Genomic DNA, 23516 nt, shown 5'->3' with positions numbered 1-23516 from the left:
TCTGTGTTTAGCTTTATTTTGCATACATTTTTGTTATTTTTCCTGTTTTCTAGTGTTGTGGGTTTGAAACTTGTTTTGGAGAAGTGCTTGTTTATGATATTGCTTTGTTGTTTTGGTGATGGGAATATTTTTTTTTTTTCAACCAAATTAGGTTAAAAATTACCCAAAATATTGTTTAGAAAAATTGTCCCATGTAATCTGATTCATTTTGAAAGGTGTTTGTGAAAAAAACAAACAAACACTTATAATAAAATCCAAATGGGACTATTTTAGTTATTCTTTGAAACTAACTATTTTCATTTGTGAAACATAGCTTTTGTAACACAACAGTAATAGAATGTTCTCATCTGGAGGAACCATTAATGGGTACCTACACAAAGTGTTCTTGCAAGATAGATGTCAAGGAAAATAATCTCCTTATCACTCAACCTCAAGCCTTGTCAACATTGTCACTTCTGTCATGAGGTGCAACCCCAAGGGGCTGACACTCAGTCTCCAGATTTAGTCCAAGATCTCTGTGTCAACTGGTGACTGCTTTCCTTCTACTAATATAAGTTAATGACATTTATTTTCCATTTATTTTTTCCCAGTTGACTAAGCTTGAGTGATGTGATGAGAAGGATGGGTGGGATTAAGACACTTGTAAAGAATTGAAGGTGGTCAGTTGAGGGTGCTTTTGGTGCATCCTGTTATTAGCAGTTTGTTTTGTGTTGTCTGCAGGATGTCTTTGTTTTCGTGATTACTGGGATTCATGCTGGGGAGGCAGTCAGTCAGTTGTGGTTCATACGAGTTGTTTAGGGTTTCTGTTGGCTAAATCCTGTACCTGTGAATGATTGTAGTAAATTTCACTTCTTGTTTGCCTTTACTATTAGGTACTTGCTGTGTGGATTGAAGTACGTTTACCTATTCATATTAAATGTGAGGCCAAGGATTTTTATATTTGTCCACAGGCAGGAGTAAGCAGTGCAACCAATGATTTTTGAGATGATGCTGTCATTATTTTTCAAATCAGTCTTGACTCTAGTTTGTCTTTTTTATATTTTTTATTGTGCTCATGACAGCATTTCTGGAGTTGCTGTTTTGTGCTACGAAGGTGGTCAAGTTATTTGTATATGTGAGAGCTGTGATGTGGTATGGTTTTTTGGGTAGGGGGGTCACTCATGAGCAAGTTAGGATTCCACAATATAATTATTTAATCCCAGATATATGGTTATTCAGTCACATTATTCTTTGCCAACCAGAAATTTTGTCATCCATTTTTTGTTATTGTTGTAGATGTGTATTGCGATGATCATTTTTGACAGGTCAAGTCAACTATTAGTCCTCTGGAGATGCTGTTTTGTTGAAACTTTCTAGTACTTGTGTAATGTTCATGAGCAGTGTGCTGGAGTGGCCTTCTTTGAATTTGGTGTTAATTTGGGGAGGTTAGGTTAGGTTAAGTTAGGTTGCATTTTACTTCTTTTTAAGGGCCTTTCACTTCATGGAGATCTTGAGTGCTGGTTTGCCAGGGCTGCACTTACAGATGGAGGTGAGGGTGTTGATAGGTTTTGGAGATAAGCCTCAGGGATAATTCTCTTTGATGCTGGTTTTGTGGGACCACCACTTGCAGGTTTTCACCATTTTTCTGTTAAGAAAGAATAACCTCAAGATATTCTGATTAGTAAGTGAGATTGTTATTTAGAATTTTCATAAAGTTGCTCCAGTGCCCCACCCAGTTCATATTAACCTTACCTAGGGTAGCTAATTGTGCTTTAACAAGGTATCATTGAAGTCTACATGGATATGAAATGTACCACCTTATAGGTATGCAAGAGGTTTTTGATCGAGCACATTGTTTCTCAGTTGTGTATCTGGCCTTGTGAACTGAAAGGTGGTGTTGGCATGCTTTTCTTATATTATAATCCACTGCATTGGTGCTATGTACTTTATATTCTATTAATGTTTTTATGTTCCAGGTGGTTGGCCCAGGAGGGAATACATCATTTGATGTTGTATTCTTGGGAAGAGAAGAAGGGCCCATAGAAAATACAATCTTTGTCCACACATCTGTTGGCACATACAAATATGTGGTAAGTATATTTTTATCATTCTCATCAAATGCTGGTCTATTTACTGTATGGTGACATGCATTCAGTACTTCAAGGACTGTTTTGGGGTGTCCCTACAGATGAGAGCTACACATTTTTCATTTGTGCGAGAATAAAATATCTACTAAAAAGAACAAGAAAATCTACTGCTGGTGACTAAATTAGATGTAAAGAAAGATATAGGGGTCCTCCACCTTGTATTGTTGTCCAAAAAGTCAAAGCATTAGAGGGTGTATATGAATATGATATGGGTGAAGGCTGAAAGGAAAAGATTAGTAGTATTTTTTGTGAGAAGAAATGGATGTGTTAGTGTTCAGTGAAACAAAACTAAAAGGGATAAGTTAGTGAGAGCTTGACAGCTTGGTGGGTGAGGAGAATGAAAACTGTTATGAGAAGTAGGTATTTATTTGGGGATGAACAAAAAGAAAGGGCTGTACAAAAGAGTGATGTGCCCATGGTACTGTATGGAGCAGAGAGATGGAATTTGAAGGGGACAGAAAGGAAAGAGCCTAAACATGTTTAAGATGAAATTCTTGAGGAATATGGTGAGGGTCTTGAGGAGGAATGGAGTGAGAAATGTGGAAGTGAGGAAGAGTGGGGATGAAAAGAAGAGATGATAGATAGGGTTGATCAAAGTATTATTGAGAGGGTTTGGGCATGTGAAAAAAATGAATGATAAAAGACTATTGAAAAGGTGTGGAAAGCAATAGTGGACAGAAGGAACTTGAGAGGAAAAACAGAAATGAGATGGATGGACTGGGTGAATGGAAGCATTGGATGGAAGAGGCGTGTCTGCCAAGGAAGAAATAGAAAGTGCATAAAATAGGAGTGGATGAAGGATGGTTGTAAATGAATGAGAAAATTATATGGCCATGTAATGAAACAGTGGTGGTAAATCAGCTCTGGCTGATGCAAGCAATGTGGATGGAGACAGGTATGACCCTTGATCCACAAGTCATTAAAGTAGAGGGACAATGAATAGGTTATTGTATGTGTGTAGCGCGAGTCAATGCTTTGATCACTTCCTTATCAGAGAGAAAAAGCCTTATGGTCTAGGTATAGAGTCTAATGCAATGTTTGCTCTAGTATGGGTACAATGATTTTAATGTATGACTTCTTTTAACAGGTGCGAGCAGTAGGAACTGGCAACCCCTACCGCCTTAGACCATTGGTAGGGGTCAAGATGCCTCTTAACTCGTCCTATTCACCTCTCATCCAACTACATAACCCTCATCCTCATCCACTGCAGGTAAGCTGAAAAGAGTGAACAAGAAAATGTTGAAACAGTGTGTAATACACTCTTTCCAAATAGTGTCTTGTATTCAATTTTATCTACAGTTCCAGTTTCTGTTGTAAATATTAAATCCAGCCTCGACAATTCTTCATTACTTCAGTATCTAGTATTTTCATTTACCCATTGTGTCACTGTATTTTCTATGGTCATGTCAAGTACTACATTTCCCCATAGATACTCTCCGCCTTTCACTGTCATCTCTTCCCAACAGATTTCTTTGCAGTTAAAATCTCCCATAAGTATCAAGTTACCTCCATCCTTCAGTATCTCATTTAATGAATGCCTTGTATCATCTAATATTTTTGAATGCTTGCCGTCTTTCTAAGAGCCCATTTTTGGGGGCACAAATCACCACAAACTTTCTATTTTTCATGTCGCTGTCTTCAACTTTTATCATGATCGTTTCCACATTTTTTTTACCCTCAGTAACCTTCCATCACATTTAAGTTTTTCATGGCCAAGACCATGATTCCACTGCCCTCTTTCTCATTTCTGTTTTTGTTCCAATAATTGTGTAACCCCTGTCCAACACTATTAGGAGGTAGTGGACCCCATAATTTCATCTCCACAATTCCCATTATATCATTTTTTTTTTTTTTTTCTCTCCTCTCTCTCTCTCTGACAGGTAATCATTTAATTCATTCAATCCTGAGATTAATCTATGTTAGTGTAGGCCACTTTTAATTTTTTTCCTTCATCTTTTTTGTTTCTTTTGTTTCACTTACCTCAATGTACCATTTTCTCAGCCTCATGTCTAAGACCTTCCATTAGAACTCCTTGCTTTTGGTCTCCGTTCTTTTCGCATTTTTTTTCTTTGCTTCTCTCTGTTTTTTCAACATTCATTTATCTTTTTATCCATATATTGTAATGTTCACTCTTGGCTAACTTAATTGATTTTGCTAATATGTCTTCTGCTACAATTTGTAATATTAGTTTTATCTTTAGAGGTCAATTTCTTGCTTTAGAATATTGTCCCATTCTGTACACCTCTATATCTTTTTCTACCTCCTGGTCATCATCTTGTACTTCTTGTAGAATTGTTATTGCTATTTCTTTTTCTGCTTTTTCTCTCGTGTACCTCACCAGACCATGTTTTTTCCTTTGATCCATATACCACAATACACTTTTTTTTTATCCACTGTATCTCTGACCCAATTTGCTTTTTCTTTGATTACTTGAATAATTGTGTCCTTTGCATTTTCCTGCATCTGTTGTTGTACTATTTCTTTAAAAGCTATCTTTGTTTTCTCCATTTTCATTCCATTTCTAAATCTTCAAATTTTACTCATGTAAGTTTTCTTCAGTTCTTTCAGACATTGCCTGTATTTTGTGATTTACCTCTTTTTTCACTATTGGTAGTATCATTGATTTTCATCTTTTCATTTTCATATTTAATCTCCATTATATATTTCTTAATTCTCTTAGCTCATTATTTAGTTCAGAATTTATTTTCTTTAGTTCACATATTTCATTTTTATCTTCGAAAAGGTCTTTCGTTGAATTCGCAATTTCGTTCCTTAGTTCTGTGAATTCTTTCTCCCACAAGTTTCTATTAATACTCATCTCCCTTTTCATGTCTAAGATTCAACTTCTGATTCTTCTTTTGTACCTACCAAAACCAGAAAAAGGGTCTTCATTGTACAATCTAATCATCCCTCATGGTGTTTCAAGGCCTCTGTTTATGTTTACTTTTGCCATAGCACCTCCAGAGGTCTCAGCATTTGAGTCAACATTCAGCTCAAAATCATAATTTTTATTTTCTTGCATTTTCTCATGTTAGATCAATTTAACACTGCAAAAAAATAATTTTGGATTACTACAAGTGCACCCCCTCCCATTCAGTACAAACCAAGCCTCTTGTTTTCTTTGCACTATTGAAAATTTTCGTATTATTCAGCAGCCTTCGGAGCTCTAGTTCAGAGGTGTTGACAGCTCAGAAGTGTGTGTGTGTGTGTGTGTATGTGTATGTACCTAGTTGTATTATACAGGAAGGGAGCTATGCTCGTAGTGACCCGTCTTTGTATCTTTCAGCATCTAGTTTGTTCTTAAATTCTTGTGTGTGTGTGTGTCTGTGTTTGTATTTACCTAATTGTAGTATACAGGAAAGGAGCAGTGCTCACTGGGGTCCTGTCTCCTATTCTCTAATTTTCTAACATGCCTAGACTCAAATCCATGTACAGTTTCAACTTCATCAATATCTTTGATTTCCAATTATCATATTTAGATTGTCTTTGCATCTGTGTGTGTCTTTGTGTCTGTGTCTATATCTATGTGTGTCTGCCTGTGTATCACACAGTAATTGTCATTTAATTAATTTATACAGGTAACAGAAATGTATAGTACAGGGGGAGACCTGCACTTGGAGTTACCAACAGGATCTCAGGAGGGACAAAGAACTCTTTGGAAGATTCCTCCATACCGCACTCGTTCCCTTATGAAAGCAAATTTCGTTGCAAGAAGAGAAAATAATCATACGGCATATGTAAGGTACAAGTACTAGTTTTTCTTGTTCTCCTCTTCCTTCTGTTACACAAGTGAGACCTGCTGTAATACTTTGCAGAGAAATTTATGGGGAGACTTAATGTGCTCTGTGTATTTTAAGGAGAAAGGGGTCTCGGTTCTTAAGGTATATAAAGATTATATTAGATATGATGGTGGTATCTTAACTGTTGACATGTACAATTTTTTTTTTTTATATATTTATTCATTTATGTATTTTTTAATAAATGCAACCCCCTGGAAATGGGTTTAGTTTTATGTTTTTTTTCTCATAACCATGATATTGTACATACATATACTTGTATCAAAAGGCCCTTTCCTCCTCTAATTCTTCTCCAACCCCTCCATATAATGGGGAAAAGGCCTTTTGATATGTATGTGTGTATGTATTTACCTAATTGAATTTACTTAATTGTAGTATACAGAAAAGGAACAACACTTGTTGGGTCCAGTCATCTGTTCTCTAATTTCCTAACATACTCAGACTCATATTTCATGTACAGTTCCTACTTAATCTATATCTTTGATTTCCAATTATCATATTTAGATTTGAACTCGTGTATTGTTTAAGCTTGAACTGTATCACTTAAGCTGTTCCACATATTTATACATCTATATGGAAAACTGTATTTCTTCACATCCTTTTGACATGTGGTCTTTCTTAAATTACTTCCATGATCTCTTAAAGCTTTCCCATCTTTAATTAGGGGATCTCTTCTATCAGTGCAATCTATCCCTTTTAGTGACCTGAATACTGTAATCAGGTCACCTCTTTCTCTTTGATCTTTCAAAGTTGGTAGACCCAGTACTTTTAGTCTTTCCTCACATGGTTTAGCCAGGCTGGGGACCTGTTTGGTTGGTGTCCTTTGCATACTCTTGCTTATATTTTTCACTGTGTGTAAGGACCATACTGATGATATGGTTTAACGTCGCAAACTCCCTCTATTGGAAGGCTAGGATGGTGCCCCCTCACAGAGGATTTTGTAGCATGGAATTTAATGAACCATTCCTTTGGTTCAACTTTGCCAGTGGTAGGATTAGAACCCTCTCTGTCTCCTCATGCAGAAAAAGAGAAGATGGGGAGAAATCCCTTTGGGCTACATCAAAATATCATTCGCACATCCACTCCCTTGCATCATAGTATCATCTATACACAACCATTCTCCACTTGCCCCTATCTCCTGCCTTCTCCCTTCTTTGCTCAACAGACATCCACCCCTTGCTCAATGCCCCTTTCTCCCCATCCATTCATCTCATCCTTGGTCGCCTCATGTTCACTCCCCCCACCTTTGCCTTCCACACCTCTATTACTAATATTTCTTGACTCATTCTTTCCATGTGTCCAAACCATCCCAATACTCTTTCATCAACCCCATCTGCCATCTTTTCCTTCCCCACTCCCCCCCTCACCTTGTTTCTCACTATCCAACCTTGTAACCTGTACCATACTTCTCGGAGGCAAAAATGGAAATATATATTCAAAGAAGTGATACAGGAATTAAGAGGGTGGGGGGAATGAAAGGGGCATTGAGCAAGAGGGGAATGTCTGTTGAGCAGGGAAGGGAGGAGGCAGGAGATAGGGGTCAGTGGAGAATGGCTGTGTATAGATGATGCAGCAAGGAAGGGAGGGGGGAATAGTTATGTGCAGCCCAAAGGGATTTCTCCCAGTCTTCTCTTTTTCTGCATGAGGGGATGTAGAGTGGGGGTAGCCAATTAAGTGAAGTGGACTTGCTGTGGATATGCTGTCTTGCTGCATTGCTTCATTGCTTCCGATCCAGGACAGTGGACTGAATACAGGGATGACCTGTCATCCATGAGGAGCTAAGATTAGAGGGAGGAAAGGGTAGTGGGTGGGAGTGGGTATATGCCTTTTGACTTGGCTACCTCCCTTATAAAGGGGAAAAAGCCCTTAGTATTTAGATAGATACTTGACACAGTGGTTATCATCATTATTTTAAGATGGTGATCTGTTAACTTTATTTGTTGTGGCTTTGAGTTTACTTGCGATGTGTCACCTTCATTAGGGGATATTGATGTTCATACCTGACAGTAATTTTTTTTTTTTTTTTTTTTTTGTGCTTTCATAATGGATGATTAGTAAAAAAAAAAAAGTGATGATACCATGCTCTTTACCAAACAAGCCAGCAATTTTTCCATTATCTTTGTATTGTATGTAGCTGCCCAGCTAGTTTTTGTTTCTTATATCTGAATTATGAGGTTCATTTCACAGAGGTAAAGAACATGTTTTTGTGGTGTTGCTGAGAAACTTGGTTTTATGTATTTAAGACTTTTATATGTGATGAGATTAATTTTTTTCCTTGCCTCAATATATTTTGCACTTGTGTCAGGATTGTTACGAGCGAGAGTAATGGCGACTACTTGGTGGTTGCTGTGGAGGTGGAGGTCACGGGCCAGGCAGGATTGTACTGCCCTCAAGATGGTCTTCACTTTGGCCTCCTCACTCCACATGATCAACCAGCACAGCTTCCCTTGCAACTTCTCAACTCTGCTCATAAACATATACACATACAAGTAAGGTGCCACAGAAGTCTCTTAAAGGCATCAGGTTTAGAGAGGGTTGGAGGGTAATTTAGGGTTATCTTTTGTTTTGATTGGAATGTGGTGTTAAATGTCAAGATTGTAGCTCTGGGTGTGTACATCTTTGTTGCTTTTGCTGTATTGATACTTGTGGGATTTTATTCTTTATAGTGATTGTCATATGTTGCACCAAGTTGTGCTTCCTTTATTGATCATATTCAGAATTGTACAAAAATGACATGTTAACCATTTGTATATGTATGTATATCATATTAAAGAAAATGGAGGAAAATGGAAGATATGACAGTTGTTTGGTGTGACAATGTGCTTGTGGCAGGATCAGAGGAGGGATTAAAGAGGTTAGTGACAGAGATAGGGAAGGTGTTTCAAAAAAGGGAGTTGAAGATAAATGTGGACAAAAGGTGATGAGATGTACAAGGGGAGAATGTGGCAGCAAATTGGAAGTTAATATTAAGGGAGAGGAACTGGAGGAATTGGATAGTTTTAGATACTTTAGTGCAAACATGGTGGGAAAGGGAGGAGTGGGGGTGGAGGTAAAATGTAGATTGAGAGAAGCAAGTAAATGCCTTGGGGGATTAAAAAGTGTAATGAGAAATAGACATTTGGGAATGGATGCTAAGAGGAGATTATATGAAGGAGTGATTGTGCTGACAACACTGTATGGGGCAGAAACATGGAACATAAGAGAGGAATAGTTTGAATGTGTTGGAGATGAGGTGTCTGAGAAGTATGATAGGGGTTACTAGGCTGGATAGAGTAAAAAACAAGGAGGAGAGCAGAGTTGGAAAGGGAATTGAGAGATAGGGTTGATGAAAGAGCATTGGGATGGGTTGGACACATGGAAAGAATGAGTGAAGAAAGATTAGTAAAAGAGGTGTGGAAGGCAGAGGTGGAAGAACATGAAAGGGTGACCAAGTATGAGATAGATGGATGGGGTAAAAGGGGCATTGGGAAAGAGGGGAATGTCTGTTTAGGAAGGAAGGGAGAAGACAAGATAAAGGTGAGTGGAGAATGGTTGTGCATGGATGGATGATGCTGTGATGCATGGAAGGGAGTGGGTGGGGGATGGGGGGTGAGGGAGTATGTGTGAATGATATTTTGAGACAGACCTGAGGGATTTCCCCCCCATCTCTTTTTCTGCGTGAGGGGATGGAGGGAGGGGTCACCAATTAAATGAAGTAGCCTTGCTGTGGATGTGCTATGTCTTGCTGCATTGCTTCTGACCCAGGGCAGTGGGCAAGCTGCAGGGATGACTCATCATCCAGGAGGAGCCAAGAAAAGAGGGTAGAGGGTAGTGGAGTATGTAGGGGATGAAATTGGTGAGAGTGGATTTATGCCTTTGACTTTGGCTACCTCCCTTGTAAGGGGGAAAAAGCTGCTGGTATATGTGTGTGTGTATATATATATATATATATATATATATATATATATATATATATATATATATATATATATATATATATATATATATATATATATATATATACATCATGTACAGTCAGGAAAAAAATCATATGTGCCATTCTGGCAATTCACTTCAGGTATATATATATATATACACACACACACACACACTCACACGTGTATATATACACCTTTTTTTTTGTCTTCTTTATTCAGAATGTGATAACAACACCAGTGAATGAAGCCATCACTATAGACTTCAAGCCTGTAAAAATTCCACCAGGAACTGTCAAAGCTACACAGATTGCAACAGTCACATTTGATCGTAAGTGTACCATACATGTTGGTGATTACTTGATGGTTGTGGGAAGATATATGGAAGGCATTATTCAACATGCTCTTCATTTTCTGTTTTCTTCTTCAAATAGGTAAACTACTTTCAGTGCATAGATAGTAGGTGTGTGCTGTGATTTGGCCACCTTCCTTATAAGGGGAAAAGGGCCTATGGTGTGTATTTGTGTGCATGCACACATGTATACATATGTGCATGCATATGTACATGTATGTGTGTCTGTGTCTGTTTTTTGTTTTCTTTCTCTTTTTCATTTTTTTCCTTGAGAATGGATATACATACCAAAAGCCCTTTCCCTTTTATAAGGAGAGTGGGGAAATCAAAGCACACACCCACTACATACACATTAACCCCTTGAGTACCGGATGTGTGTTTTGTGACACCTGCGTGTCATGGCTGAGTGCACCTGCCAGGAACCGAGCGTGCTCCCTGTGAGACACACGTGTCACAGTTATAAGCTGTGTGTATTGAGGGCTCTCAAGGCCTCGGTTTCTAGGTTATTTCTACACACGTGGTGGCAAGTGTCTGTGTTTACAAACATAAGGCTCCAGCCATTCATGGGACGGTTTGAAACATTTGTTTACGTAAGGTTGACGGGTCGGTAACGAAGGGGTTAAGACCCATTTAATACTCCTCATGGGGCTGATGCCAAGTACCAGCACAAGGTGGTCCTGTGAGAGGGATGTCAAAGAGAGTCATCCTCCTCCCACGTATCTTTAAACTCCATGAACTCACTTTGGATTTGGAGGTACAGCCCAGGGGGTTGACAGTCTTTTGACTGGGCCCAACATCTTTCTCTATCAACTTCTTTTGTATTTTCTCCACCTGTAAACATATGGAGAGCTGTCAAACAGAAATTGCTCCTCAGTTTCTACTATCTTCAACTGGTGACAAAGAAACAGTCATAGAAACAGTGCTGACATTGGTCCCCAGGCCTGCCATAGGTCTTTGGAGTGAAATGGACTATTGCCTGTAAAGTTTTAGTGTGTGTTGTTTTTCTGTCACCAATGTATAGTAGTAAGAGTGGTGCATTTGCCAGTTTGCAGCTCTTCTTAATGTAAAAAGGTAGAATATGGTCAGAGTGTCAGAGTTGAATGAGAAAGATCCAGGTGGAGAAAGATTCAGTGTGGAGATCAGGTGTTAGCCCCTTTAGGTCTCGTCCCCAGATGGCTGTGAGTGTTGAAGAGTTTTAAAGACTGTTAGGAGAAGATAAATATATCTAACATTCCTTTCACAGAATCACCACCACATACAGGTATCCATCATTGATCCTTTTGGCTGATTTAAATTACTTGAATTGTGTACCCTTAAGTTTTTGGTTGATTTTTAAGAGAACTATTTCAGTAGATGACTTGATAATTTCTTTTGAACTTAAGTGCTTGGTACAGAAAAATGTGTTTATTAATTTCTGGTCTTTTTTTTTTGTTTTTTTTGCATTGCAGCCTCCAAAGTAGCAAGTGGGAAGAAGGTCTCGGGGAAAATATTGATAAAAAGTAAAGTTTCAGCCTATAAACTAAGTGTGCCCTTCACTGTGGACATGTTACATGGGGCGTTGCAGTACAATGCGTCAATCACCAGGTTTTATACAGGAACGGGTAAGTTTCTCAGTGCCTCATGTAGTTAGTGGTTATTTTCTTGGCTCATTTCTAGAAATATTCAAATGGTTTTGATTTAATTCAGATGAAATCAAAATGAAATTCAGATTATGCTGTTTTAGTGATTGTAAATGATGAAAGAATGTTAAAGAGGCTTTCATACCTGTAACTTATTAACCACTTCCATATGGTGACACCTATGTAGGCGGCATGAGGAGCAAGTGGGTACTTGATGATGCCGATGTCGGCATCTTGATTATATTTATTGTAGTTGTACCTATGTAATCTCCATTCTCTCTAAACTGGCTTCATCAATTTTCTATGGTTATCAAAATACACGGGTGAAAGTGAACGAACGATTGAGCACTGACTTTATTTTTTATAATGCGATTATTATGACGCAACATCGGGCAGCTAATGCTGCCAGACGTGCGATGTGCCCCGGAGTGAAGAGGTTAATGAATACATTGTGGAAGCTTGGCAGTCAGGGATAGATATGCATTAGTTCAAAGAAGTGTGTACAATGGGTATAGTTGTACAGAAAGTTGATTGGTTGATCTACAATTTATCGAGGGATGACTGTCTTTTGTTTCAGAGGTAGATCAAAGTGGAGGGGAAGGCGGAGGTACAGCAGGTTTAACAGATAGTAGCAATCCTCGAAATCTAACGTTGACCAATACTTTTCCAACACCTGTGGTCATATACAATCTAACTCTGCCCCAACATGCGAGCACACATTTTCAGGTGAGTTCCCAGTTTTCTGATCTTTCATTGATTCACTGACATTCATAAAAATTCTGAACATTATATATTTATTTTTTTATATTTATTTATTTTTATTTCAAATTTATTTTTATTTCAAGGATGCATTATGGCGCCCTGGCTGTTCAACTAATACATGGATGGGGTAGTGCGAGAAGTAAATGCAAGGGTAGTGGGTCAGGGATTGGAGATGGTTAAAGAAAATGGAGAAAAGTGGGAGGTGAGCCAGCTGTTGTTTGCGGACGACACTGCGCTTGTGGCAGGATAGGAGGAGGGATTGAGGAAGTTGGTGACAGAGTTTGGGAGAGTATGTGATAGAAGAAAGCTAAAGATGAATGTGGGTAAAAGTAAGGTGATGAGATGTACAAGGGGTGAAAGTGGCAGTAGACTGGAAGTGAGCATTAAGGGAGAGCGACTGGAGGAAGTGGATATTTTTAGATACTTGGGTGCAGATGTGGCAGGAAAAGGTGGAGTGAAAGTGGAGGTAGAATGTAGATTGAGAGAAGCAAGTAAATGCCTTCCCAAACTCTGTCACTAACTCTCTGCATGAAGGAGTGATTGTGCCAACAACACTGTATGGGGCAGAAACATGGACCATAAGAGAGGAAGAGAGAAGGAGTTTGAATGTGTTTGAGATGAGGTGTCTGAGAAGCAGGGAAAAAATACTTTTATTTTTTCCAGAGCCATTTTTCATTTTTTTTTAGATTTCACCAGAGCCATTTTTTTAATTACCAGAACCATTTTTGATACTTCCAGAGCCATGTTTTTGCAGGTTCGATTTCCTTCAAACTCTTGGAAGGTTAACTCATTACTCATGTACATCTGATGCCAAATAATCCCCAATAAATAAATAAATACTCATGTGCATGAAAAATATTTTTTTTTTTTTTTTTTAACAAATCAGCCTTTAATTTTGGGGGGAGGGGGATGGATGAAACTGATCGGCAGACACAGTGCCTCTGGTTCCACTGGCAGTGGTTGGGGGTGGAAATGCACGACAAACCTTGCAATACACTGTTAGAGTACCATCACTGCCCCGATCCACTTCAAGCCAATCTAGGTTCCACGAGCATATAGTAGATTCATGCTTTACTGGTTTTCGTTTTCCTTGGCCCTTGCCCGTAGAGTTTGAATTAGGCTTTGCTGGTCCAGAAGCGGTTCCTGCCGTCAAAACACTCTCCCTCGATTCTGAAAAGACTGAATCTGAGGGCAAACCATCTTCACTCATCTTCACTCGCTTCACTAGAAATCGCTCCATGATGTACGATCATCGAAAGTTTGGCATGGACGTGACGTACGAACGTAGACCTAGCTACCATAAACCTAAGCTTGCTAACGAATCATTTTTTATTTTTGTAATTTTTATTCTCCCTCCAAAGATCCATATTTATGAACTAAATATATAATTATCAAATGTTCATATTTATACTTAAATTTATTTACTTTCAATTACTAAACAAACATTTGATTCTATTTTGTTTTCTCATAAATACGCGAACGAGGTTATAAATGGGATTTCCCAGTTTCCCTCCTAGGCCTTGAGCGAGTTTGGATATGTACAGTGTACATATGCATGTGGTGATGTGGTATTGGGTATGGTGCATTGTACATGTAGTCAGCACGTTGGTTGGGCAGCTAGCTGCATGCAACCAATGAACTTCCCTGCATACAGGTACCATGCAATTTGCAACTAGCGACATTATGTAGCACGATAGTCGTGTAGAATCTAGTCAACATGTACTAGTATACGCGCGCATGCAGCTGATACGAAGCTAGGCTAGGTAAGCCATTGGACTCTAGCAGCTGTACCGCGTACACATATGTACATACATCAATAAATTAAAGTTGATTGATGCGTTGCATTTATGATATCGATTGATAATGCAATGATTGATCACGGGTAAGTTGTGTTTGCTCTGATCCTTTCATCAATGGTGATGAGATTCAGGGATTGCCAAATGATGGATAATGCATGAAAAACATTGAATCTTGCTGCGGGAGCGATTTTTTTGTGGGCGATCGCTCCCGCTATTGGATTTGAGAGAGTGACATTGGAACTTACCCGAGCGAAATCCCGTGTATTTTTTTCACTGCTGAGAAGTATGATGGGGGTTACTAGGCTAGATAGAGTGAGAAATGAGGAAGTGAGGAGGAAAACAGGGGTGGATAGGGAGTTGGGAGATAGAGTTGATGAAAGAGTATTAGGATGGTTTGGACACATGGAAAGAATGAGTGAAGAAAGAGTAGTAAAAGAGGTATGGAAGGCAGATGTGGAGGGAGTGAACATGAGGGGACATCCTAGGATGAGGTGGATGGATGGGGTGAAGGGGGCTTTGGGGAAGAGCGGAATGTCTGTTGAGGAAGGACGGGAGAGGACAGAAGACGGGTGAATGGAGAATGGTTGTATATGGATGATGTTGTGATGCATGAGGTGGAATGGGCAGGGGGATGGGGGGTGAGGTAATACGTGTGAGCAAAATTTGACGCAGCCCGAAGGGAATTCTACCCGTCTTCTCCTTTTATGCAAATGGGGGGACGGAGAGGGGGTGTCGCCGATTTAATGAAGCGGCCTTGCTGTGGATGTGCTGTGTCTTGTGACACTGCTTCTGAGCCAGGGCAGTGGACGAGGTGCAGGGATGACCCATCATCCAGGAGGTGCTAAGATAAGAGGGAGGGTGGAGGGGTGTGGAGTGTATTCAGGGATGGAATGGGTGGGAATGATTTTTATGCCTTTTCCTTTCTGGCTACCTCCCTTGTAAGGGGGAAAAAGCCTTGGTATATGTATGTGTGTATGTATTTTTATTTATTTATTTATTTTTTTGCATCACTCTGGAATTAATTATTAATCAATTTATTAATTAATCTTTATCTGCATGTAGTGAAGGTTGAGGGGATGGCGGTTTGAACCCTGCCTGCAATGAAGTTGAACCAAGGGTGTGGTTCATTAAATTCCACACTACAAAGTAAGGGGTACTGTCCTAGCCTCCTGATTGGGGGATTACATGATGTTATACCATATCATCATCATCAATAATGAAAATAAATATTCATAATTAATGGTTGAACTGATGTTTGACATGAATATTGGTTTGGGGCAGGAATGTGTAATATCACCATGGTAGTTTTTATACAGAAAGAGTAGTGAGAAGAGCAAGTGCAAGTTATGAGTAGAGGAATGAAATTGGAGGCAAGTGGTAAAAAACATGTGTGAAAATTATATTGCACTTCCAGATGGAAGTGAAGGTCTTGATAGGTTTTGAAGAAGTGACAGGGAGATGATTCTGTAATTCATTTTGTAAGGCCACCACTGGTAGGTACCCATCATTGTTCCCTGTGCGGTTTAAATTTGCCAGTTTGGTTATTTAGAACACGTATTTCGTTTTTCCACAGGTTACCTGGACAGGACCTGTTGTGGTGGGCACTGGTCAGAGTGCTGTGGTAGCAGCATTGCGCCTCCTCAGTATTGGTTCAGACCTGCGGCTCACCACAGCATTGACAGTTCATACCAACATCACAAATATAAATATTCCATTATTAGCGTATAATGGAAAATTAACAAAGGTAGTTACTTTCATGTTTCTTAGTATTTTGATTTGGAAAACTGCACTGTGGTGCTGTGTTAGATGGAAAAGCACTGCTAAGTTTGTCAAAAATGTCATGTAAATTACAAATGTTTGGTAAAATTAAAATTGTTGGAACTGCCTGCTATATTATTTAATTTAATATAACAAAGTAAAATACCAGATAAAGCCTATCATATTTAATATTTAATTTTATTTAAGGATTGTTGTAAGTAGACATAGGAAGTGTGATTAATTATATGGGCCTGGTAGTGAAAGAGTGTAGAGGAAAGGGAGGCTTTTTGGATAGATTTAAATGAGTGCATAGATGGTTTAGGGAGAAATGTCAATGTAGTGGTATTGGGAAACCTTAATGTTTGGGTAGGAAATGAACCAATAGACAGAGTGATTAGGAAGTATGGAGCTCCAGGAAAAAATGTAGTGAAGAATTGATGGCGATGTGTCCAGAAAGAGAGCTGTGGATAGCAAATACAGTGTTTAGGAAGAAAGTCAACCATAAGTACACATTGGAGAGGGTGGTGGATGGAAGGGTAGATAGGGCATTAATGTACTATATAGTGGTAACCAGGAGAATAGTAGGAAGAGTTAGGATGTACATGTTCTAAGGAGAGAGTGGGGGAATTTCAGATAATTTTTTGGTGGAAGGTAAGTTGAGAGTGGAGGGTAGATGGAGAAAGAGGAAAAGAACAGAAGGTAGGGAGGTGCTTAAAGTAAATTGCTTAAATGAGAAGGAAAAGGGGAAAGAGTATAAGAAGAAGCTGAGAGAAGAGTGGGAGGGAGTGAAGGACAGAGTAGAACTAGGAGTGGTGGAGGAATGGGGAGGGTTCAAGGAGGGAGTCGCAAGGTGTGCAAAGATGGTGTGTGGAAGAAGGAGGATGGGATGATGTAGAAGGAAGGGTAGTGAGTGGTGGGATGAGGAAACAAAGAAAGTTGTAGAAGAGAAGAAGCAAGCAGATTGGTTACAAAATAAGATGAGAGAATCCTATGGGAGGTACAAAGAAAAGAAAAGAAATGGGGATGGAATGGATGGGAGTTGTTGTTGTTATTGTCATTTCCTAGACTGTTTGAAGAGATGTGGATGTAAGTGTTTAAAGGAGCAGTAGCCAGAAATTTTCTTAAGGGCTCCACTAGAAGAGATAATGTGTAGTAATTGATATTTGTGTTCTCAGGTCGTCAGATTGAAATTTAATAATTGGGCATTTATGCTTGATATTTTCAGTATATTCCCCCATCTGGAGGATGGTTGGATTTTGGAACGTTGGGCATGGGGGAGCAGCGGGACATCTTTTTCTACGTTATCAACCAAAATCCAGTTGAGTTGAGATTACGAGGATGGGGTTCAAATCTTACTCGGAGTGCAGTGGAGCTAATGGGAGTGGAGGAGGGTAACATCACAACAATCAAGAATAGAAATAATATGACTTATACATCTAAAAGTGTGAGTGCAACCATAGAGTTTCATGAGTTGATTGGACAGTGTTTATAAGATATATGCATTGGAATATAACCAACATGTGCAAGATAGAAATTAATGTGAGGTCGTATTTATCTTTTCAGCTTTTTTTGAAACCAAATCACTATGCTGTGTTTCGTATCGGAGTCCTCACCCCAGATATCGAGGGGGTTTTCATCGCAGAATCATTTGTGCAGACGCAGTATGAACAAATCAAGATTCCCTTCAGACTGCGCACAGCTGATGGAACACTAAGTGTTGTGCCAAGTGTGCTACTATTTGACAACGCCTTTCCTGTGCGTAGTAATTTTTGTGTGGCCCGTAGGTTTTTATGTAGGGCTTCCTTTTTATCTGTAGTATTTTTTTGTTCTGCATTAATATATGCTTGATACCTACCTTTTATTATTAATTAGTTTTAGTAATAGATAATACCTCATGATTCACGGACTTGAAACTTGCAACCTCATGGAAAACAAGTCGTCAACCCCTCACACAAAATCTCTGGGACAAAATGCTGGAGTGTTGCATATGGTTTGTTAGTGCAGGTCTTATTTTATTTCACTAAACTTAATTAGGCATCCACAACCTAGTTTCCAACAACTGAGAAAAGAGACACATTCTACAGACATACATATACCCAAGGCTTTTTTCCCCTTACAAGGGAGGTAGCCAAAAAACAAAGGCATAAAATGCACTGCTACCCATTCCATCCCCACATACTCCACTCCCATCCACCCCTCTCCCTCCCTCTTATCTTGGATCCTCTTGGATCCTTTGCATCTCGCCCATTGCCCTGGTTCAGAAGCAGTGTCGCAAGACACAGCACATCCACAGCAAAGCCATTTAATTAAATTGGCGACCCCTCTCTGTCCTGTCATGTAGAAATGAAAAAGACGGGGAGAAATTCCTTTGGGTTGTTTCAGTTTATTTTCCACACATACTCCCCCACCCACTCCCTTTCATGCATCACAGCAGAAACTAAAATTCTCTTATAGGATAGCATATGAAAATGATATACTTAGTTTTATGCAGATTGCCTGGGATGCAGTGATCACACGGAAGGCCCCCAAAAACATAAGTTTTCATTGCTCAATCCAAATATTTCACAGCCAACAATACAATACAACTTTCATTAGTAATTTATGGGCCAATTCAGTGGCTGCTGCCAGCTACCTGGGAGGCATGGGTCTGAAGGAAGAGAGATTTGGGTTGACAGTATCGATTGAGTTGTGGGCTGAATCAGTGGCTGTGGCTGCTTTCCTGGAGGTTGCAGGTCTCCTGCACAACAAAACTGGGGCAACAGATTGACGAGTGGATTGATTCTAGTTATATGTATCTGACTTTGGACGTTCTATATGGATTGAAACCAGTTGCAATTCTATTGATATATAAATCTAAAGTTGTATGCAGTGTTTCATAGCAGTGACCCAGTATAATAGTTAAGGCAAAAAAGGAAGATGGTATGCTGATTTCCTAGTAGACACTTGTGATTATAAGATGAAATTGCTAGCATGCAAGGCGAAATTTGTTGTTACGAGGAATTTCATACATTTTTGTTAATATTTGTATATAATTATTAAATGTATGCATAAAATGATTGATAAATTGAATGTTTCTGGTAATTCTTATCAAGCACATAATGTATGCTAGTTATGGATAAAGTATGATATACATAAGCACACTGTTTATATATCAACAGTCATGCATGCAAATTTAATATGAAAACTTGTAGGAATGGCACTCATTTGTGACATCAGGACTGCCTATACTTGCATACCAGTTTCTGGCAACTTTTTGATGATTCTTATTTTTTGATAGTTTTGATTTCCTATATTTTTAAAGCAGGGCTTAGAGAAATTGTTTTTTTTTTAAGGTTAGACCCCATATTTTAAGTTGTATTTATTATTTTCATCTTGGCTATTTAATTGTTGCTTGTATTTGGTATTGGGCAATGATGGGTGCTTGTCAGTGGTGGTCTCAAGATGAATTTACATATATACATACATATACCAAAGGCTTTTTCCCCCTTGTAAGGGAGGTAGCCAAAAAACAAAGGCATAGAAAGCACTCCCACCCATTCCATCCCCTACATACTCCACTCCACTAGGAGAGAATTGTATCCTTGTCACCCATCTTCAGAACCCATCAATACCCATGCTTCCAGCTGGAGAAGCAGCCCTGAGGGGCTGGCACATCCCCAGACTGGGTGAAGATCTCTTTGTCAGCTTGTAATGAAAGGATGTTAGCGGAAAGAATCGGTCACTTAAGGACCAATCATGATTACCTGGTAATAGTGTTCCTACATGACAGATGTCATAGAGAATTGTCTACCTTCTACCCATCATCAAAACTTGTGGGCATTCTCACCTCCTTTCAAAGATGCAACCCAGAAAGGCTGCCACTCAGTCTTTAGACTGGGTCCTAGATCTATATAAACTTTAATTGCCTTTTCTCCACTCTTTCTATTTATTTACAGACATTCCCCATGTATCCAGCACCCCCTTTACCCTATTCATCCATCTCACTCTTGGTCTTCCTCACAAGTTTACTCCATCCACATCTGCTTTCTACACTCTTTTTGCAGATCTTTCATCACTCATTTTCTTATATATGCCCAAACCACCTCGGCTCTTTCCACTCATGTTCTCTGCCTCACCTCCACATTTCTCATCCAGTCCATTCTTGTAACTCCTGTCATATTTCTTAAATACATCATCTCCTAGTGAAAAAGTGGAAGAAATACAGTTGAGCCTAGTCCAGAAACAGAATATGAGCCTTGTAGGGCTGCATCTCCAGATGTGTAAGGGGTATTGACACATATTGAAGAGGGACAGCAGGTAGATGGTTCTCTTTGATGTCCATCATGCAAGACTACCACTTGCAAGCACCCATTGTTGTTCTCTTGTAGAGATTGGTGCAAATGGGGATAGATAGTAGTGTTGGGGGAAGAAATTTACTTTTCATGTGGTACAGGTAGGATGAGTAAAAGGGATGATTTTAATGGTAAAGTTTTAGGATATACCTCACCCATATGTAACATATACATGTATGTTCACATTTTTTTTTTTTTTTTTTTTTTCTTCATTACAGGGCAAAATTTCTAAACAAAACCTTTACATCTTATCAACATTTGGGCATCCCATGACAGTGTCGGATGTAAAGTCACTAGGTGTTGACGGTCGATTCTGCTACTTGGCAACTGAGGCCACACCCCCGAGTTTACAGCCAGGCCACAAAAGTCATGTAGGGAAATTAATATTTGATCCCAAGCAGGAGTGTGGCCATGAGTGTTACGTAGGGTTCTCGCTGGCGTCTAAAGGTAGGTTGTATTGTGTTAGTCCTGCAACTGTTATTTGTTTCTATTCTTTTATTTGATGGTATGGTAAAGAAGAATGTCCTGCATAGAAGTCTTCTTCCCACATTAAATTATGACTAAACTTTTTCATAGCTGGTCAGCAGTGGTTGAACACACTCTCCCTCACATCACATGTAGCAGATACAGACACAAGTTTATACTCAATGCTGCTGGGTCGATACTTGAATCTTTCCTCTCATCACTTTAATACGTCACTTGTCTTAGACACGTCCGAAGTCAAAGGGTTTCATTTTACAGCTCAGGTAAGTCTACAGTTGAAGCCCACTGTCAACATTGAAAATATTTTTGATATATGAAATCATATCCAGAACAAACTAATGTTCTATTGAAATGCACTGATGTGTATAGTACTCAGCATATGTGAACAATCAAACGTTTGGATGAATAGGTATCAGTGTCGTTTTACTGTGACATACTTGAACTGCAGGTAGCTCTCAAGTGGCCTCAGCTGACAACACCTTCGCAGCTGGTCTTCCCCCTCACCCTGGTACAGAACAGCAGCATCAGGGAGGTGTTCGTCGAGAATCCTGCCAGCGTACCAGTGGTCGCACAGGTGTTGCTGTTGCATCACTACCCAGCAACACAACACTTGCTTTCCATCATTCAGCACCAGTAGGCCTGGCATGCGTACTATAGTCAATCTAGCTATAGTTAGTCTGGCAGACTAGTAGCAGCTTTGGTTATTGATCACATTGTATGTGTGGGTTGAGTGTTTTTCTTGAAGAGTGTGAAATTTGTTTGCACAGATGAAATAGGAACTGATTTGGATAATTTCAACATCAGTTAGTATACCACAGGTGCAGCCACCAGGAACCAATGATGGGTGCATGTCCATGGTGACTCAATGAGTCAGATATTGGAAAGAATCTTAGTCTAGAGGTGCAGTCCTGAGTGGCTGGCAGTCACACTACTGACAGTTCCTCTATAACTTTCTTAGACTCATCCCTCTCAGGACACCTTGCGTATATATATATATATATATATATATATATATTTGCCCTAATATTGTCACTGTTATTATATATATATATATATTTTTTCTTTTATTTACTTGGGTTTATTTCTTTATTATTACATTTTTTCACTGCATGACTGTTCCACTAGGAACTAAGAATGGGGAAAAATGGATAATAGACTGGAGTGGGATAGGTTGGGGCGGGTGCATATCCCGGCTGGCTACCTACTTTTTAGGGTGAAGAAACCTTTTGGTATACTAATAGATATCATGATTAGTGTTATGAAAAGGAGTTATGTATATCATAAAGGCCCTTTCTCCCATATAAAGGGGTTGGCCAAGTCAGAGCATACACCCAGACAACACCCATTTCAAACCCATCCATTGTTCCACCCATCATTCCACCCGTCGTAGACCCTTGTGGTTGAACTGTCATCCCTTTCCCCTGCCCACTGTGGAGTTACATTGATAGATGTTAGTGCTTTAATTAGATAAAACAATGGTTGGGTTATGGCATAAAAAGTTAATGTATATTTGTTGTAAGGTGGAAGAAGTCTTTTGGTATATAGATAGTTCAGAAAAGTGATATGAAAGTTTGTGGACAATGTGTGTATGCATGATTTATGTGCACAAAGTAGAGAAATGGTCTACATAGTGTAATGAATGAGAGTGGACATGTAACTTGTTGGAGTCATATGGTAATTTAAAATGAATCTTTGGTTCATGTAATTCCAGACTTATAATTTAATGTAGGTCTTTTGTAATGAATGAGAGTGGACATGTAACTTGTAGTCATGTGGTAATTTAAAATGCATCTTTGGTTCATGTAATTCCAGACTTATAATTTAATGTAGGTCTTTTGATTGAAATTTTGAAAGAGTTGGCCGAGGAATTTTAGTTTCTATATTAAGAAATTCATATTTCCTTTCCAGAGCACCTGATGGACATAGTTTATTTGAGGATGATTCGGGGGATGCCTTTAGCCTCCTGGACATTGACCAAGTAACGCCGCCAAGCAGTCCGACTGCATCAGGTGGAGCCATAGCGACTGAAAGTACACTTAACTTTGTGCAGCAAAGGCGGTCATTAGAAGAACAGTTCAAAACGAGAGTGGCTAAGGATAGCATTGCCTTTGTGTTGGAGCCTGGGGTTAAGGTATGTGTATTAATTGCCCCCCCCCCCCTTTATTTATTTATTTATTATTATTTTTTTTTTTTTTAACTGGACAGGTGTGAATGTAATAGTGTCAGAGGGATCAGTTTGTTGAGTGTAGTTGGGAAGGTTTATGGGATGGTTTTGATTGAGAGGATTAGGAGAGGAAAAGAGGAAGTAATTGGTGAGGAACAGTATTGGTTTAGGACAGGTAGGGGTTGCGTGGATCAGATTTTTGTGGTAAGGCAGATATGTGAGAAAACTTTTGGAAAAGGTGAGGATGTTTTTTTGGCCTTTATGGATTTGGAAAAGGCTTATGACAGGGTAGACAGGAAGGCACTGTGTGAGGTCTTGCAGATATATATTATAGGATGAAAGCTGTTAAGAGCAGTTAAGAGTTTTTACAAGAGTAGTAGAGCTTGTGTTAGGATTAGAAATGGAGAGAGT

The 23516-nt window shown here is 39.2% G+C and overlaps 1 protein-coding gene across 4 annotated transcripts in view; it reads left to right on the top strand.

The window, feature by feature from the left end:
- The window catches only part of Tmem131 (Transmembrane protein 131), a 219135-nt gene that overhangs the window by 184016 nt on the left and 11603 nt on the right, over window positions 1-23516 (top strand). For all 4 annotated transcript variants that reach the window (XM_076185536.1, XM_076185517.1, XM_076185507.1 and 1 more), the window contains 14 exons: window positions 1956-2069; window positions 3214-3336; window positions 5705-5868; window positions 8229-8412; window positions 10060-10168; window positions 11638-11790; window positions 12386-12534; window positions 15943-16113; window positions 17353-17571; window positions 17691-17882; window positions 20677-20905; window positions 21035-21204; window positions 21390-21574; window positions 22850-23072. In XM_076185536.1, the coding sequence (XP_076041651.1) occupies window positions 1956-2069; window positions 3214-3336; window positions 5705-5868; window positions 8229-8412; window positions 10060-10168; window positions 11638-11790; window positions 12386-12534; window positions 15943-16113; window positions 17353-17571; window positions 17691-17882; window positions 20677-20905; window positions 21035-21204; window positions 21390-21574; window positions 22850-23072 (2385 nt within the window). The remainder of the gene's footprint in view (window positions 1-1955; window positions 2070-3213; window positions 3337-5704; window positions 5869-8228; window positions 8413-10059; window positions 10169-11637; window positions 11791-12385; window positions 12535-15942; window positions 16114-17352; window positions 17572-17690; window positions 17883-20676; window positions 20906-21034; window positions 21205-21389; window positions 21575-22849; window positions 23073-23516) is intronic.

This window comes from Oratosquilla oratoria, chromosome 1 (genome assembly GCF_046742065.1).
Source record: "Oratosquilla oratoria isolate Oo_2021 chromosome 1, ASM4674206v1, whole genome shotgun sequence".
NCBI lineage: Eukaryota > Metazoa > Arthropoda > Malacostraca > Stomatopoda > Squillidae > Oratosquilla > Oratosquilla oratoria.
Note: the sequence above shows the minus strand (reverse complement) of the source record. Positions and strands in the feature narration are given on the sequence as shown.